The sequence below is a fragment of the Corylus avellana genome, chromosome ca10 (assembly GCF_901000735.1).
Source record: "Corylus avellana chromosome ca10, CavTom2PMs-1.0".
In the NCBI taxonomy this organism is placed as follows: domain Eukaryota; kingdom Viridiplantae; phylum Streptophyta; class Magnoliopsida; order Fagales; family Betulaceae; genus Corylus; species Corylus avellana.
This window is the reverse complement of record NC_081550.1, coordinates 1,187,768-1,207,003: the sequence shown is the minus strand read 5'-3', so window position 1 is coordinate 1,207,003 and position 19,236 is coordinate 1,187,768. Positions and strand designations below refer to the sequence as shown.

Sequence of the window (19,236 nt, the reverse complement as noted above, 5' to 3'; positions counted from 1 at the left end):
AAGAATTTTTTTTTTTTTTTTTTTTTTTGGGGAGGGGAGGGAATAATGGTTATGAATTGAAAAAGAAGGCAAAAAACAGCTCAGCTAAGAAAATAACAGCCCCATGCAAACAACTCCACAGAAACCCAATCCTGGAACCTTACAAAAGGCCATAACTCATAAGGGCCAAACAAAAAAGCACAAGTTACTTGGAGAGCAAAGCATTCTCAAAGATACCCCCAGGTTAAAATATATATATATATATATATATATATATATATATATATATATATATATATTTTGTTTTTGAATTATTAGGAATAATTTTGACATTATTTTACATGAAATAAAGACATTGTAGTCCCAATGACAGTTCGAACGAAGACATTACACAAATTGAAAGTTTGAAAAACGTTACATATTGCTTTAGAGTAATGCGGGCTCGTTTGGCAACACTCTTTATGACAATTTTTTTGTTTCTCAACAAAAAAATAAAAGTATTAACAAACAACTCAATACACAAAATATTCACAAAAACACTTCAAACAACTTAATACTATTTAAAAAGCATCACCAAACGACTTACATAAATATCCCATTATGCTAACGTGACATTACTAATTCACTTTTGAAATTTCTTTTTTTAACTGGAACTAATTCAAGAATAAAATGACAGTGGCACATCAACATAGTAAAATATTTATGGAATACAAATATAATTTGCAGCATTGCTTAATAGTTATTAAAGGAGGGTGAATGTAATTTCTCCTTCAAATAAAATCGGTAGCATCAGCATTTAGCAACGTCTCCCTATTTTTCCCGACAAGACAGCCTCATGTTGCTATCTTACAAAATAAGGTACACACCAGAAGCTACCATATAATCCTGACAAAAATTGAGCACTTCCTTTCGAATGAGTGGCAACGTTTTGGTGGGGAGTACTTCAAGCAGGAGACAACATTATCCATATTTATGGTCTTCATGAAGTAATGGTGGGTGAATTAATAGACTTTGAAAAGGGTAAACTAAGTATTGCTCTAAATTTGGAGTCGAAAAATGTCAATGTTGTATTAATGGGCGATTGTTTGAGAAATTTATACTCGAAGTAAATGAGTTTCGCAACTCTCGTTTTGACTGTGCCAATTTGATTGGAATCTCGTCCCATTTCGAGATATATGTTGTTATAGAGAAAATGTAATAAAATAAAAGAAGAATAAGATAAATGAAAGATGTTCGGCCTTACTTTTAGGGTAAATGGACTCCGCAACCTCATACTTCGACGGTTCAAATTTGATTGAAAGGTCACCCGACTTCAAAATGTTGAAGCAGAAAAAATGTATTTAGAAAGAAAGAAAAAAAAGAAAAGAAAAAAAGAATAAGGTAAATGAAAAAGGAGGACAGAAAGCCAAATTAAATACTTCAAAATTCAACCAAAATAAAAAGAGAAAAAACAAATTCTAAAGAAAAAAGAAGAAAAGATAGGCAGACTTTAGACACCTATGCGTCGCGGAACTCAAACTCAGCTATTAACTGAAAAAGTTACGGCGCCATAAAGTCAATTCAAGTCCGCTATTTACAAATTTCAACCTCAAATTAGCCCCCAAACTCTTTCAAATTTTAATTTAGCCCCACAATTCGACGAAAATTACCCAACGAAACTCCACCTCCAGTTAAACAATTCGATCGCGTTCTATCGCTATCTGCACCACAAATTCAACTTCTTTGGAGCATCATGGACCGAATTTTGTTTCAAAATTGGTCCAATTCTCCACGAATTCGTCTCTGTTTGCTTCGTACGATCTGTTTCGGCCAAGAGTAACTGGTGTTCTCGAAGGATTTGATCGAAAACTCTAGTTTCTAAGCTGGTTTTGAAGCAGAGTTCTCTAAGGTTTTTTTTTTTTTTTTTGGTGAAATTTGATCTGGTGGAGTCATGGACTTCGAGCTCTCTGATAGCAGTGGTGAGCTTAATTCAAAGATTGTGTTTTTGAATGCGTTTTATGGGTTTCTAGGGTTTCCATGAGCTTAAATTTTGTGAATTCAGAGTTGGGTGTGAATAAATTTTGGTAATAATCATGTTGGCTGTGCAATTGCTTGTGTTTACGGGTTTGGTAATTGTAGTTTTAGGCAGAGAGTGGGAATTGGGGTCGTGAAGCTCCTACAATAGATTCGTGGCTGAATTGGACGCACCATGCTTGAATCATTGAAATTTTGATTGGAGTCTGGTGTTGTTGCTCGTGTTCTCGAAGAAATTTTTGGTTGTTTTTGTAGTTCTTAGTTAATACGAGGTTAAATTTTCCTGGGATTTCTCTGTTTATAATTAAATATTGGATTTTGAAGTTGCTATGATGAATTGCAACTGCTCTGGTACCAGTGCTTAGTTATTTGGAGATTATGCTTTCGGCTCACTTCACTGTTTTCTTGGGTTCTCAGGAGCGCTGAGTGTTTTGATGAATTGTTTTGTAATGATATCCCCTTGTTTCAGACAAATTGATTGATCTGAATTTCCATTTTCAATATCTAAATTTAGTTTATGGATCTTTGGAGCTAATTTTATGTTTGTATTTTGAATAGTAGTTTATTGACCTGTTCTTCTTCAATAGTTTGAGTTAATTATATATTGTTTATATCAAGCAGTCAATGTTTATTCCTTGTTCTGTGTGTCTTTCAAGTGGATTTTGGGGTTTGATATATCTGAAAAAACATGATGGATAACAAACTCCACAATTGTACTTGCGACTACTTAAGTATTAGTTTTTGTTGGTTTTCAAGGGTTGTTATGAGTTTTCAAGGTTTCAGTTAGGCTTTTGATGAGTTTAATTTAGCATGCTGATTTTGATAAGTTGGTGCCTAGAGATAGGAAGAGTTCTGTCGTTGGCGTTTAACAGTTTCAAGTACTATGTGATGTGAACAAACTGTTGTTTTCTTTTTCTTTCTTTTTTCTGTTCTTTTTCCTTTTTTGCCCGGCAGAGGGTAATGTGAAACTTCTCATCTTTTATCGTAATAACCTGATGTACGGAAACAATAAGTGGCCTGCTACAACCTGCATTAATTTTTTTTTTTTTTACCCGGTGAAATTGCTGTTGATGCATCAGAAACCAATATATGTTAGTTTATTGGTTTTTTTTTTTTTTTCTCTCTCTCTCTCTCTCTCAGCAATACAAGGGAGATGGCTAGTTTATTGATAATTTTTGATATGTTATGAACCCATTGGTAGAAAATTTTCTTTTCTATTGCATATTCCGAGACTATTTGGCAGCCACATCCCACATCCCAAAAACTTGAGCATCTAATGGACCATTTTAATTTGAAACAACTGCAGGAACGGATGATGACCTTCCTCCTTCACATCAAAATAGATTTCAAAGAGCAGGCCACACTGCTGGAAATGGAAGATCTGCAGTTGTAGGTTCTGCTTCATTACCTAGGATGCATGGTGATATGGAAACCCAGATCCACCACATTGAGCAAGAAGCATATTGTTCAGTCCTTCGAGCCTTCAAAGCTCAATCTGATGCAATCACTTGGGTATTTATTCATTTCTTCTGTATTCATTTGTTTAATTAACATTGTATTTATATCATCTGAAAGCCTTTGCGTTATTATTGTTTAGGACAAGGAAAGTTTAATTACAGAACTTAGAAAGGAGCTTAGAGTATCAGATGAAGAACACAGAGAGCTTCTATCCAGGGTTAATGCTGATGACATCATCCGGAGGATAAGGTCTGAATATGTTGGATATATTCTGCTGAGTAGCTTTCATCTAGCATGTATTGACTTGTAGTCAGGTTTGTATTTTAACGGGAAGTGTAATCAATCATGCTGTTAGGGAATGGAGGAAGACAAGAGGGCTTCAACCTGGCATGCTCAATGCTACTCAGCCTGTTCACGATCCCATACCTAGTCCTACGGTTTCCGCATCACGCAAGAAACAGAGAACATCACAATCTGTGGCTTCCTTGTCCCTGGGTGCACCATCTCCTGCACTGCATCCATCTATGCAACCATCTTCATCAGCCTTGAGACGAGGTCCCCCCGGGCCAAGGAGCAAGAAGCCAAAATCAGTAAGTAAGATAGTTTTGGTGAACTGACTGATGGAATGAATATTCTCTTTTTTTGTTGTCATTGCTCTCTATCTTCTTTTAATGGAGTATGCTGCCTGCTGCATCCTCAATGAAGGGCATGCAGTACCCTTCTGGTCTTGCTGGAAGGACCCAGGTTGCTAATCGTGGTACCTCAGGTGCCTTTTCGACAAATGAACCTGCCGAAGCTGCAACCTATGATCCATTAATTGGAAGAAAAGTATGGACAAGGTGGCCTGAAGACAACCACTTTTATGAGGCAGTTATAACTGACTACAACCGTGCTGAGGTACGTTTTACTGTTGACTTCACATTATTAGAGTAATTGATGTACCTCCGTTAATCCCTACTATTTTCCAAACGTTTTTAGGGCCGACATGCTCTGGTGTATGATATTAATACAGCAGATGAAACATGGGAGTGGGTCAATCTCAAAGAGGTAGATGCTTTGCTATCCTCTTAGAGTCTCAATGCATGATCTATTTTAACTAATTGTTTTTCTACCATGCCACTTACAGCATATATATGCTGAATATTGAAGATTTCTGGAATATTGGTGACTACCTTTGTACAGTTTCTTGTGTCAACTTAGATGCAATTCACTAATTAAACATCAAATCGTAATGCATTTTGTGTCAACTTAGATAAAATCCATGATGCATATAGGAGGCATTCCGCACTTGATATCTGAAAGGCTCCAATGATGACTTTCAAATTTTGCTAACCCGTTTGGGGAATTTCTACTGTTTGTAGCATTTCTTAACATGATGGCTGGATGCTCATAATTAAACATCAAATTATGGTGCATATTATGATGCATTTGGCTAATTATGCACTTTCTTAAGTCTTGTCCTTTATCCTCTTCTCTCTCTTGAGATAAATACAAATCTATCATTTGAATGTCACTTTATGAATTAGAAGAATCCCGTTTGCTTATAATATTTTTATCTTTAAATGCTAGATATCTCCTGAAGATATCAAGTGGGAAGGTGAGGAGCCTGGAGTTTCTCGTAAGGGTGGCCACCCTGGACCAGGCCGGGGGCTTAAGAAATCCATGGCACGTGGTGGTGCGGTTACTGGTGCAGGAAGAGGTAGAGGAACCCCAAAGGGTCAGTCCAAGAAAGATTTCCCCTCATCACAAAATGGAATTGGAAAGAAGGCTGTGAGTGATATTGAAATAGTTCACACAGATACTCTTATTAAGGAGGTATGAAGGCAATTGATTATTATAATTAATTTTTGTCATGGTGATTTGCTTTTCCCTAATTGCTGTGAAATTTTAAACAGGTGGAAAAAGTTTTTGGTGCTAGTCATCCTGATCCCATGGAAATCGAGAAAGCTAAAAAAGTTCTGAAAGTAAGAACCAAGCATCTTCTGCAGTTTATCTTGCATGGTATTTCATAGGGTTACAATTTTTGATACAACTTGCGAACTCATTATGAACCCAACACGAAATTAACAGGACAAGATTAAGAGCAATTTAACTTGTTTAATTAAATGAGTCGGATTATGATTAATCTATATAGTCTTATATCTATATTTTGACACAACTCAGAACTTGACATGTGACATTAGGATTGACAATTTTGGACACAATATGCAAATTCGACACGAACCCAGCATAAAATTAGTGGTTAGGGTTGAAGGGTCTGACCCGTTTAATTAAATAAATCAGATTATTTTTTGATAAGTAAGCTTATATCCATGTCTCAATACAATAACACAAATTGTCACCTCTAGTCTTTCATTCCAACAATTCTGATGTGCTCTTTGACATGCAGGAGCATGAACAAGCCCTGGTGGATGCAATCGAAAGGCTTGAAGATGCATCTGACGGTGAAAGTGGTAATAACTAATTAACAAATAACCATGTTATATAGCATGTGAAGTTAAACAAAGTAGTGATACCTTCTGTTGTATCTATTTCCTCTAGTTTTTGTATATTCAGATTTGACGGCACCAATTGTGTATGATTTTTCAATTAAGTTAGGCCTTTTTTTTCCCCACTACTTGAGTCTAAGCAAATGGACCAAAGTGAGTGCCTGATGTTATTCAAACATTTATGGTTCATGTTTTTTTAAAAAAATTCGCATCTCCTGGCCCAAATACACAGGCTGTACAAGATTTTGCCGCAATTATAGTGCATTTGTGTTTCTGGAAAGCAATAAAAGGATTTAATAGCTGCATCAAGTATTAAAACAGTACTGTTTTCTTTCTCCTTTGGCTTCCAAGCAGATGGAGAACATCCATTCTCACAGGGGCAATTAACGGATCAAGAACAAAGATTGAGGATACAGGGATATGATGAAATTGGTGAAGGTAGAGTAGTTGAAGGTTCAAATGGGGATAAAATGGCTAAAGAGGATAGAGTTGCATCTGATGATCCACAAGATGAAGGTGTTAAAATGGTATAAATTGACATGTATGCGCCCCTATGCCGTGTTCTAATTCTCTTGGTTAAAAGCTTAGCTTGATTTTATTGTAAGTTTAACTTAGCTGACGAAATGCTGATGTAAAAAACTTTTAAATAGAAAAAAACTTGACCATATAAAGATTATTGTGATAATGCATGCTACTCTCTCTCTCTCTCAAAATATATATATATATATATATGATAAATGTTACTTAATAGACTACTATATGATTGCCATATAAATAACATGACATGATAGTAAAAATCAACTATTAATTCTTCTTTTTACAAGCCTTTATTGATATAAGGACCGATTTTTACCATCACATCTTAGTTATATGACAGTCGTATAATAGTCTTTTAAATTGCATTACTCCTCTTATATTATCTGGGTATGGTACTTGGTTTACGGGCCAAGTTCTTTGGACATCTAGCCATTTTTTCACTGAGATGGCACAGACAATCCAAAAAAACAATCTAATCCTGCAATTGAACAAAGATGGTGAATCAGCACATACATACAAAGCAGAAGTAAACCCAATCATAATTCAGTGAGCTGGATGATATTTACTACAATGAAGCAACAAATTCAAGGATAAGATTCACCATCTGAGCATCATAAGCAGGCCCTTCCATTTGGAAGTGGCTTACCCCTTCTATCAAATGGGTTTCAACACGCCCTGCTGCAGAACTCAACTTGTTATTCAGCTGATTAACGCTAGTAAACCCATCCCGAGTTCCCATGACAAAGAGTTTTGGCTTTGGGGACTGCAGGATAGCGTTGTGGTGCCGCCCAAAAAGGATCGAGGCAGTCATGCCAAAAGGGTACCCTAGACTCACATAGCCCACAACTTGTTCAATATGATCAACTGCAGATCCTGAAATTGGTGCGCCTGTGACAGAAAAGGCATAACAACTAAATTTGCTTTGATTCAAAGAGTTTATGCACTACAGCATCTCCTATGATGAAGAATGATATCGAAATGGCAGTACTTGAATGCTTTCGATCTATCCTTCTAATGAAATGATGGAATGATGCATGTCATCGTATTTTCGTTACATTTAGCATCAGATAAAATTTAGATATCGAAGCACCGATACCATGGCAAAAGATAAGGATGAACCTATTCTACTCTGATGAAAGTACCATTGAATTTTACAGTCGCACAATCTGTTCTTCAATCAATAAATTTTCCATAGCACAAAATTTTCTCTCAATATTATCGCAAAGATGTAAAATAGTATGTGCAATACATTTCCAAGCCATATATAATCACCCAAAACACAACAATCTGTTCCTTCAACAAATAAATCTCTGGATGTCAGACTGAAAACCAACCTTCTTGTGCAATATATGAAATGGAGGCATCCGAAGACATAATCACAAAAAGTACAACAATTTGTTCCTTGAATAAAGAATCTCTGCATGTCAGACTGAAAATCAACCTACTTGTGCAACTAAACCCACACATGCAATCACCTATGTCACTCAAATTTACACGATTCGAAGCACACCAAGAATTGCTGGAAAATAAAGACTAGCAAAGTGGATAGAGGTATTTGATCAAAAGCGAAACTGTTAAGGAGAACACACACATTAATCCCTCTAGAACGAAAATCTTGGAAGGTCCAAAAAGAATCTAGTACCCCCATGCTTACTGACACTGACATATGATTAATAAAGGCATATGCCAACCTCTAATCTGAAAAGTGTCTTATCAGCATACACAAACCAGATCTTAAGCAAAATTCTAATATAATTGCACATTATAGGATTAGATGGTAATACTAACCATACAGACAAATTTGATATTTTGGAAAACTCCAGCACCAAGATTATCAATCAGATGATGCACTTATATATGAGATTGAGTTCAAGAAACACCTGGCATAACTCTTTGCAATGCTACACCATTCCATTAATTTTCACTGGACTAACATGTTGCCAAGTCCATTGTTGGCTTAAATGTCATACCCTACTCATGCATGCCAAATTTCACATAAACCGGATGGCATTTACTATCCAATCGAAAACTCACATGTTCAGAAGATTTTTAAATATAAGAAATCTATACTTCAAAATACATCTTTTACATGAGATAGTTTAATCTAAGATCACATTGTGATTGAGTGACGCAACATTGTCAAAGAGGTGCACCAGGTGGAAAATGAAAGATAATATATGTGTATATATAATTTACCAATGTTGCAATAAACCTTCGATAGCTCCCTTGTTTCACCTTTTAATGCCATCAATTAGGGTAGATCATCAGTACCCCCAGCAGCCCAATTTCCTCATTTGTTAAACAAGGCAAATCACAGATCAAAAAAGGAAATTGATCTAACAAATTAAATCAGCCCCCACCCCCTCCCTCCTTTTTGGATAAGTAAATCAGACACACTAAAACCAATCAATTTTCCGTCAAATCGTCTACTTTTCCAGATGTGCTACTCACTGTGAGATTAAAATTGTTTACAATACATAAAAGAACAAGATAGCTAATAAAATCTAACACATTTCATAGATCTAAAACTAATCCATCATACCAACCAAACAAGCAATCTACCACTACCAAAGATAACAACCATTAAGCTTTTCTTACCAAAAAAAAATGGTACTTGATCTATGGAAATTCGTTGCAAAACAAACAAAAAGATCATACCTGCAGAAGAGCCCACCAACAAAATCCTGTCCACAGACAGATGCTCACAGACCCACTTGCAGACAGCAATAACATCCTTGATTTCCGCAAACCCAGTGAGAGAAGCCCTCCCACTTGACTTCCCAGCGCCTCTCATATCAAAGGTGACAGCCCTGTAGCCTTTCTCCGCCAACCCAGCTGCTATTCCTTTCAAGAGGCCCTGACAACCACCCAAGATTGAGTATGGGTGGACAAGAACAACCACCAAGTTGCCCTTGATTTCTTCTCCCGGTTTGAAGAGCCGCGCATGGAGCTTGACTCCATCACTGGTTTCAACCGTGGTGGACTCCACAGTACAGTTTGACATCTTACAGACACAAGTGGATGGAATCAGGAAATGGCTTTTCGATGACAGAGAGAGAGCGAGAGAGGTAAATGTTTGTTAGGTTGAGCAACCGCAACACCAGGAGAGTGATAAAAGACTTGGGTCATGAAAACTTGTTTTGGGCTGTTTTTTTATGGAAGAGTGGGAAAAAAAAATAAAATAAACTGGTGCTCCTTTTGCTCATTGACACAGGATTGGTAATACCTGGCATTTCCCTTAGGGCCCCAAGGTCCATCCCTGCTTGAAGCCCTTTTATTTATTTATTTATTTTTTTTGTTAAAAAAACAATAAAAAATTATAGCTCCTTGAAGTTTAGCAAGAGCGCTGATTTTTTTTTTTTTTTTTTTTACACGACTTATAAACTCGAAAGAAAATTAGCGGGTTATAATTGAGGGGTCTTGCCTGTTTAATTAAATTGATTTGGTTATGGTTGATCTACATAGTCTTAAATCATGCATCAATACGACTCAAACCCAATATGTAACATAGGGACGTCAATTTGTTACATGACCCACAAACTCAACACAAATTCAGCACAAAATAACAAGTTAGGGTCGAAGGGTTTGACTCATTTAATTAAATAGGTTGTGTTATAATTGACTTATATAGTTTTATATCCATGACTCGACACAAACCGAATCCAACACGTGTCCTATATATGTTACAAACATTTTATCCATTTTGGTTGATCCAATCAATCTTTTCCTGCAAAAAAAAAAAAAAAAAAGAAAAAAAAAAAGGAGAATATTACCGTTCACCCAAAAAAACCCTACTCCTTATATTTTCCTAGAGACAAACGTACAGTGTACCAAGAAAAATTTTATTTTAAAATTATATTTAGTTCCCCTTAGATAAATATCACGGTTATTCTTTGTATAGGGTATCATAGCATCTAAGAGCATCTCCAACAAACTAGCAGGTAAACTCTTCATGGTATCTATCTTTAGCCAATAAGAGGAGTTTTTCTTCCCCAACTGATTAGGTAGAGAGCAGGTAAAGTGCAATATCCAATCAAAGTAATATCACAACCCAATAAAGTTCATTCACATAAACAAACACATATCAGTAAAGACAATAATATTACATTCTAACAAATAACATTATAAAGCCTCATTACTAAGCATCAATATTAATTATTAACAGAATGAGAAGTAGATAAAGTTGAAATGTAATTTAAATTTATTCGGGTCAATTGCAGGTTAAGCAAGTTGACCAAAAATTGATTTGTTTATTAATTCTGTCTAATGGTGTTGACTCGGCTTGATCCAAATCTTATTATACTAAACTATAATAAAATGTGCAGACGAACTGATGGATTAAGTTTCCAAGTGGGTAGTGTGAGACATGCAAAGGAGGACTAGTAATTATAACCTAGTGAGGTAATATGAATCACTTGCTTACTATGTTTCTACTGGATATGTTGTTTGAACTGGTCCAATAGAAACAACATAAGCAATTGATTCATATATATTACACTACTAGTCAATCTCGAATAAGGATGTATCAACCAACCTTATGACTTGCTATCACATAACTCGATCGGATAATGTTATTTTGCTTTCGCTCTCTTATCTCTTTCATATTATATTTCCGGCCGACACATATTTCTACAGAAACTACGGATCGGGTTTTGAATATAAATTATTAGGATACGCGTTGTTAGAATTATTCCACTCTTTTTGTGTTGAAAAGTTTGAATTAGGACACGATTGATGACTAATGCAAGATCCTTAATTAGTAGAAAAATAATTTTGTGTTGGAAAAGTTGTATGTGCTTCCAAACCGTAGCAGATTCTTTGCATTGTCGCCAAAGTCAATTGATGGTGAACTCAAATACTTTTCCATTGTTGATTAACTCGTTATTAGATTAAACAAGTAACATATTACTTTTATATATACTTGACATGATTATATATACTTGCAATTTGGGCCAACTTACATTATATATACTTGATACTTCCCTATGTTTCTCTTGCGTCTTCTAGGACTTCCACTTTTTGTTCCTTTGGTCCAAAAATAACTATACTTCTTCTGCCATGAGTTATCAATCGAAAATCATGCAAGGTTTCATGCCTCTTGATCATCTCCTCTTCACCTTGTTTCTCTTTGGCATTTTCTTTGTGAATCATGCATGCAACCAAACAGATCGCAACTCTCTCTTGTCTTTACCCTTCCATACTTCTTCTCCTCCTTTAAATTGGTCTTCCGTTGATTGTTGCCATTGGGAAGGAATTTCTTGTGATCATAAAGGTCAAGTCACTGATATTTGGTTACCCTCTAAAGGCCTCATAGGTACCATATCTCCCTCTCTTGGAAACCTCACAAGTCTATCTCACCTCAATCTCTCCCAAAATTCACTTTCAGGTTCTCTACCTAATGGATTGTTTTCATCCTCGAATCAACTCAAGGTCCTTGATTTGAGCTACAACCATATATCTGGAGATATTAGAAGTATATCTGGCTTGCCTGCCTCCATTCAAATTGTTGACATATCTAGTAATCGCTTATGTGGGAGGATTGAGCCTTCATTCCTTCAACGAGCATTGAGTTTGATCAATCTTAATGTTAGCAACAATGGTTTCACGGGCCCAATTCCTTCCTCTCCTTGTATTCATTCTCCCTTTGTCATGCTCCTTGATTTTTCTCATAATCATCATGATGGCCAAGTTCCTAGTGGACTAGGGGAATGTTCCAAATTAAAGGTTTTCCGAGCAGGTTTTAACTCTCTCACAGGATCGCTTCCTTCCAATATATACAGTGCGACAGAGTTGGAGGAAATTTCTTTACCTTCCAATGACCTTTCGGGACCTATCAAAAATGACATCTCCAATCTTACAAAGCTCACCATCATAGAGTTATATGACAATAAATTGAGCGGTAAGCTCCCTCAGAATATTGGAAAGCTCTCCAGATTAAGGTACATGCTTCTACATATGAACTGCTTAATAGGTTCTTTGCCTCCATTTTTGATGAATTGCACAAATCTCGTAAAATTGAATTTACGATACAATTTCTTTGGAGGAGATATCTCTGCCGTTAATTTCTCGAGTCTTCAACAACTCACTATACTTGACCTGGGGTTTAATGAATTCAATGGCAACTTGCCAGCAAGCCTTTTCTCATGCAAGTCTCTAAGATCACTTCGACTCTGCCGAAACCAACTAGAAGGACAAATCCAACCTAAGCTCCTTCAATTGAAATTTTTATCCTTGCTTTCACTTGCTCACAATAGGCTAACTAATATCACAGGGGCAATTAAGATTATGATGCATTGCAAGACTCTGAGCATAGTTTTTCTTAATGGAAATTTTCTGCATGAGGTAATCCCAGCTGATGGTAGTATTGTTGGTTCTAATGGATGCAATCTTCGATTGTTGAGTCTTGATTCTAGCCAACTAACTGGTCAATTACCTATATGGCTATCTAAGCTTAAGAAGCTAGAAGTGTTGAATCTAGGTTTCAATCGTATCACGGGTTCAATTCCTGGTTGGTTGTCGACTTTACCAAGGCTCTTTTATATAGACTTGTCAAATAACCTCATATCAGGTGAATTTCCAAAAGAACTTTGTGGATTGTTGGCCTTGGTATCAGAACAAGCTAGAACTCTAATAGATCATAGTTATCTGGATTTACCTATCTTTTTCTCTAGCAATGGTATCTACAGCCAATACAATTATCTCTCTAACATGCCACAAGGAATACTGATTGGAAACAATAATATCAGTGGCAACATCCCCGTTGAGATCAGTCGTTTGCGATGTCTCCGTATGCTAAATCTTAGTCATAACAATTTCTCAGGAAGCATTCCAAATCAAATATCTGAGCTAACAAACTTAGAAGAATTGGGCCTCTCTGGAAATCAGCTGTCCGGCGAAATACCAACATCACTAGCAAGTCTACATTTCTTGTCGCAGTTAAGCGTTGCAAACAATAATCTCCATGGATCAATACCATCAGGCACTCAACTCCAGAGCTTTAGTGCCTCTTCATACGAGGGCAATCTCGGACTTTGTGGCCCCCCGCTTCCAAAGTGTGACAATATTGTTAGCAACAATGGAGACAAAAATATTCACGATGAGGAAGATGAGCTCAGAATCCCATGGTTTCCGATTATTGTGGTTCTCGGTTTCATTACAGGTTTTTGGGGAGTCTGTGGTCCTTTACTTTTTAGCCGTAAGTGGAGAGTTGCATATTTCCAATTCCTTGACAACATAAAAGACAGGTTCCACTTTACAACAGCTATGTGTTTGGCCGGATTGAGCAGAAGGTCTTTCTAGAGTTTGTTATCAATATGGTTTCTCATGATTCAATTTTAATAATTTAGTTCTCTTGCTTTCAAGTTGCTTTCAGTTTGAACCTCTTGTCCACCACTGTTTATCCACAGCCACTAAAATAAAATTTTCAACTTTTTTCACTTAAAAATGGAAATCAAATTTCTGACCAAAAGCAGCAACTATATCAGCTTTTCACCCAAGAAAAAAACCAAAATGATAATAATTATGGGTATCAAAGCCCTGTTTCTGCTCCTCTTTTGTTTGGAAAGGGATGCTCCCATATGAAAAAATTCATTTTATAGTAAGGATATTATTTTGTTATATCTATATAGAGTTGTGTTATTTAAAATTTATAATTGATGTGATAATATTAATTAGAAAAGCTTCATGCCTTTAGAAAAGGTCTTTTTGGCAAATCCAAGGTACAGAGCAAGAAAATTCGAAACATGGAAGTCCACCGACAAAAGAAATAGTTCTTGAACAATGGCAGATGATCCAACTATATATCAGCATAATAATGTAGAATCATGAGTTGTTATCACAAAAGAATAACTATTAACTCGGCTTTGATACGGAAATAAATGACCTTGAGTCGTAAAATCTCGGAAAAAAAATAAAAGAAGATGAAAAAATAATAAGAAAAAGAAGAGTACAAAACACAAAACACCAAAGACTTGCAAGTTAACAAGTACCAATATAACACAAATACCAAAAACTTCAACAACAGTACAAATTCTACAACCGGTTCTAGTTGCCAATTCTAGGGAGATCATAGCATTGGGGACTAGGGAGGTTGGAGTCTCGTGTAAGATAAAATGATTAAATTTATTTTTTCTTATATATTAGTTTCAATTTTTTTGGATAAATAATAATTTAATAAAGATTATAACTTCGAACCTTGTCAATGCTAGAAAATCACATTTTTATTTCACAATGTTGACGATTTTGTTTAGTGATGGACTTGAACAAGTCCCATTTTTTTTTTACAAAAAAATTAAGTCCCCAATATTTTTACTTTTTATATCACATCAATTACTTCTAAACTAAAAATCCACTAAGCAAGTCTATTACCAAACAAGACCGACGTGATAGTTCTAGCAAATTCATAGAAAAAATATATATATATATATATAAAAGGACTAATCCAAACGTTGGTTAAGACTACCATATCAATTGTCAACATTATAAGACGAGTAATGTTATATACCAAACAAGTATCCATCTTACCTTCACGAAAATCTATTGTGGCGTAATCCTCCTAATCAAAAAATTAATTTCCATCCACTTAATGCTATGAAAGACCACGCCATATCAGCTTTTTGTGGATGAAAGGTAAAGATAACTTTTTTTTTTTTTTTTTTTTGAGATAACAAAGGAAAATACAGAGGGAAATAAAAATAGAAATACTTGTTTGGTATATAGCATTATTTTTATAAGATCTTATTTAAAAGTTGAGGCTTTGTTTTATGCTTGTAGCCATAGTTGTGGGCTTCTGGCCAATAAATATTTTCTTACGAGGCCATTATCTCGACACGGCCACAGCCACAATTAATTCTATTAAGAAGTACCATGATTACTTGTTCGGCCCACAAACTCAAATCCACCGAAAAATCTAGCCTACCTAATCGTTAATGATAGAATTCATTCTCGTTCAACCATTTTTTAATCATCTAATTTCATAGTAAATGGATAAGTTTATCACTGAATTTGTGTGAAGTTTACATGAGTCTACAAATTGAATAATTAATTTATTAAATTTATAAGATGAAATAAAAAAAATATAAAAAAAAAAATATTAACGTGAATGCTAAAATAACAGCCTTTGTTGGAGATGCTTTTATAAGATATGAAATAGTGGTGGTGAGTGGTGACATTTTCAATGGGGTTCAGGAAAATAAGATTATCTCAATTTGAAATGAAATAGAGATGAGTATTTTATAGTAAAGATTTTATTTGACAAGTTTAATTATATACATAATATTACGTTACATTTAAAAATATTAAATAACGAGTTTTATATAATTCATAAACCTTTCACTTGAAATGGAGAGGTAAAGCAATATTGCAAGACACATGTGCATATATAAGCACGGCAACGACTACTATGTCAATGTGTTTAAAGTCCAAACACGATTTTTGGAGTGGACATAAGGCCAGCCATATTAGAGGTGAAGCCAACAATAGATCCGTTCAATTTAGAAAAAATAATAAATAAATAATTTTAAAAAAGGACTTTTTTCTTCTGGCAGATATTTGTTCTTTCATTGAAAATTTTGTTGTCAATGTGAAATGAAATTTCGATGGGTAATGCTAGCTACCCCGACACACGATTTTAGTGACATGTCAGGCCATCTAACACGTCAAAAACACCCAATCAATAAAATACTCATTTTTTGTCAAGCCTTCTTTGTGTATTTTCAAAATTAATGTGACATGTCAAGCAACCTAATAAGTCAAAAACCCCCCACCTAATTTGCTGACTTATGAAAGAGCCATAGAAGGTGTACGTACTTCATTTTTCTCTTGCTTCTTCTATATATGATACCAAACTATGCTCCTTCTGGTATGAGTTATCAAACAAGAACCATGAAAGATTTGATGGCTCATAACCTCCTCTTCCTCTTGATCACCTTGTTTTTCTTTTGTATTTTCTCTGTGAATCATGCATGCAACCAAATAGACCAAGACTCTCTCTTGTCCTTACCCTTCAATACGTCTTCTCCTCCATTGAATTGGTCTTCCATTGATTGTTGCCACTGGGAAGGTATTGCTTGTGATCATAGTGGTTATGTCACCCATATTTGGTTACCTTCTAAAAGCCTCAAAGGTACTATATCTCCCTCCCTGAGAAATCTCACACATCTCTCTCACCTCAATCTCTCTCACAATTTACTTTCAGGTTCTCTCCCTACTAGATTCTTTTCATCCCTGAATGAACTCATGATCCTTGATTTGAGCTACAACTATCTAGGCGGAGATATATCATTGCTATTTTCATCTAATAGCTCGTCTCATATTGGCCTCCCTGCCTCCATTCAAATACTTGACATGTCTAGCAATCAATTCAATGGGATGATCCAATCTTCATTCCTCCAACGAGCATGGAACTTGGCCAAGCTCAATGTCTAGCAACAATAGTTTTGTTGGCCCTATTCCATCCTTTATTTGTAACAATTCACCGTTTGTCAAACTTCTCGATTTCTCTCATAATCATCATCATGGCCAACTTCCTAGTGGATTAGGGGGATGTTCCAAACTACAGGTTTTTCGAGCTGGTTTTAACTCACTCGTAGGATTGCTTCCTCGTGATATATACAATGCAAAACTATTGAAAGAAATCTCATTACCTTCCAATAATCTTTCAGGACCCATTAGCAGTAACATCACAAACCTTACCAAACTCACCACCCTCATGTTACATGACAATGAATTGAGTGGCAAGCTCCCTCAGAATATTGGAAAGCTCTCCAAATTGGAGTACCTGCGGATTGATGTGAATCACTTAGCAGGTTCTTTGCCCTCATCTTTGATGAATTGCACAAAGCTCATAGAATTGAATATAGCGTTCAATTTATTTGGAGGAGATATCTCCAACCTTAATTTCTCTAGTCTTCATGAACTTACCTTTCTTGATATGGGGAGAAATCATTTATCCGGTATTTTGCCAGCTAGCCTTTACTCATGCAAGTCCCTTAGAGCAATTCGATTCGCCACCAATAGACTGGAGGGACAAATTCAACCTGAGCTGCTTCAATTGAAACTCTTATCCTTCCTTGCACTATCTCACAATAAGCTAACCAATATCACTGGAGCATTCAAGATTTTGATGCATTGCAAGACTCTCAACATAGTCTTCCTCGGAGGAAATTTTCTGAACGAGGCAATGCCAACCGATGACAATATGGCTGGCAATGGCGGATTTGAAAATCTTCAACTTTTGGTTCTTCGTAAATGCCAACTGACTGGTCAATTGCCTATATGGCTATCCAAGCTTAAGAAGCTAGAACACTTGAATCTAAATCATAATCGTATCACAGGTTCAATTCCTAATTGGTTGTCGACTCTTCCAAGGCTTTGGCGTTTACAATTGTCTCATAACCTCATTTTTGGTGAATTACCGAAGGATCTTTGCACATTGCCAGCATTAGTGTCAGCAAATTCCCAAGCGAACAATAGTTATTTCGCATCACCATTTTATGTCAAGAGAAATGGTATCTTTTTCCGTTACAATTCTTTCTTCAATCTTCGACCAGCAATATACCTTGATCACAACAATCTTAGCGGCAACATCCCAGTGGAGATCGGCCATTTGAAGCAACTTCATTTGCTAGATCTTAGTCACAACAACCTCTTGGGCACCATTCCAGATCAGATATCTGAGCTAATAAACTTGGAAAAACTGGACCTATCAGCAAATAAGTTGTCCGGAGAAATGCCACCATCGCTAGCTAGATTGCATTTCCTGTCTCATTTAAGCGTTGCAAACAATAATCTCTATGGACCAATACCATCAGGCACTCAACTCCAGAGCTTTAGTGCCTCTTCATATGAGGGTAATCTCGGACTTTGTGGACCCCCGCTTCCTGAGTGTGCCCATATTGTTAGCAACAATGGAGACAAGAAGCTTCATGATGAGGAAGATGAGCCCAGAATCCCATGGTTTCCGATTATTGTGGTTCTCGGTTTCATTACAGGTTTTTGGGGAGTCTGTGGCCCTTTACTTTTTAGCCGTAAGTGGAGAGATGCATATTTCCAATTCCTTGACAACATAAAAGACAGGTTCCACTTTACAACAGCCGTGTGTTTGGCCGGATTGAGCAGAAGGTCTTTCTAGAGTTTGTTATCAATATGGTTTCTCATGATTCAATATTTAATAATTTAGTTCTCTTGCTTTCAAGTTGCTTTCAGTTTGAACCTCTTGTTCAGCGCTGTTTATCCACAGCCACTAAAATAAAATTTTCAACTTTTTTTCACTTATAAATGGAAAACAAATTTCTGACCAAAAGCAGCAACTATATCAGCTTTTCACCCAAGAAAAAAACCAAAATAATCATAATTATGGGTATCAAAGCCCTGTTTCTGCTCCTCTTTTGTTTGGAAAAGGATGCTCCCATATGAAAAAATTCATTTTATAGTAAGGATATTATTTTGTTATATCTATATAGTGTTGTGTTATTTAAAATTTATAATTGATGTGATAATATTAATTAGAAAAGCTTCATGCCTTCAGAAAAAGGTCTTTTTGGCAAATCCAAGGTGCAGAGCAAGAAAATTCAAAACATGGAAGTCCACCGACAAAAGAAATAGTTCTTGAACAATGGCAGATGATCCAACTATATATCAGCATAATAATGTAGAATCATTAGTTGTTATCACAAAAGAATAACTATTAACTAGGCTTTGATAGTAAATGACCTTGAGTCGTAAAATCTCGAAAAAAAAAAAAAAAAAAAAAAAAAAAAAA

The 19,236-nt window shown here is 35.8% G+C and overlaps 3 protein-coding genes and 1 pseudogene across 4 annotated transcripts; 3 read left to right on the top strand and 1 right to left on the bottom strand.

Annotated features, from left to right (window-relative positions):
• The first annotated feature begins 1,596 nt into the window (after positions 1–1,596).
• On the top strand, positions 1,597–6,639 carry LOC132164205 (protein EMSY-LIKE 3). 2 transcript variants are annotated; one of them, XM_059574642.1, is made up of 10 exons: positions 1,597–1,937; positions 3,299–3,504; positions 3,590–3,699; positions 3,806–4,040; positions 4,156–4,347; positions 4,429–4,497; positions 5,020–5,265; positions 5,346–5,414; positions 5,840–5,903; positions 6,294–6,639. In XM_059574642.1, the coding sequence occupies exons 1-10, from the start codon at positions 1,910–1,912 to the stop codon at positions 6,470–6,472; spliced, it is 1,398 nt and encodes a 465-aa protein (XP_059430625.1). In that variant the 5' UTR covers positions 1,597–1,909; the 3' UTR covers positions 6,473–6,639. The 2 variants fall into 2 exon arrangements, with proteins under 2 accessions (XP_059430625.1, XP_059430624.1); XM_059574641.1 differs by having other exon boundaries at positions 6,291–6,639.
• A 299-nt stretch (positions 6,640–6,938) lies between these two features.
• Positions 6,939–9,622, bottom strand: LOC132163829 (uncharacterized). Its single transcript, XM_059574211.1, has 2 exons — positions 9,135–9,622; positions 6,939–7,364 (listed from the first exon to the last, which is right to left on the bottom strand). Exons 1-2 carry the CDS (start codon positions 9,478–9,480, stop codon positions 7,042–7,044), a joined length of 669 nt encoding a protein of 222 aa, XP_059430194.1. The 5' UTR covers positions 9,481–9,622; the 3' UTR covers positions 6,939–7,041.
• Positions 9,623–11,534: 1,912 nt separating this feature from the next.
• Positions 11,535–13,775, top strand: LOC132163709 (receptor-like protein 3). The gene has a single exon (XM_059574078.1). The coding sequence runs from the start codon at positions 11,535–11,537 to the stop codon at positions 13,773–13,775; it is 2,241 nt and encodes a 746-aa protein (XP_059430061.1).
• Positions 13,776–16,358: 2,583 nt separating this feature from the next.
• Positions 16,359–18,606, top strand: LOC132163706 (receptor-like protein 2; annotated as a pseudogene).
• The last annotated feature ends 630 nt before the right edge of the window (positions 18,607–19,236 follow it).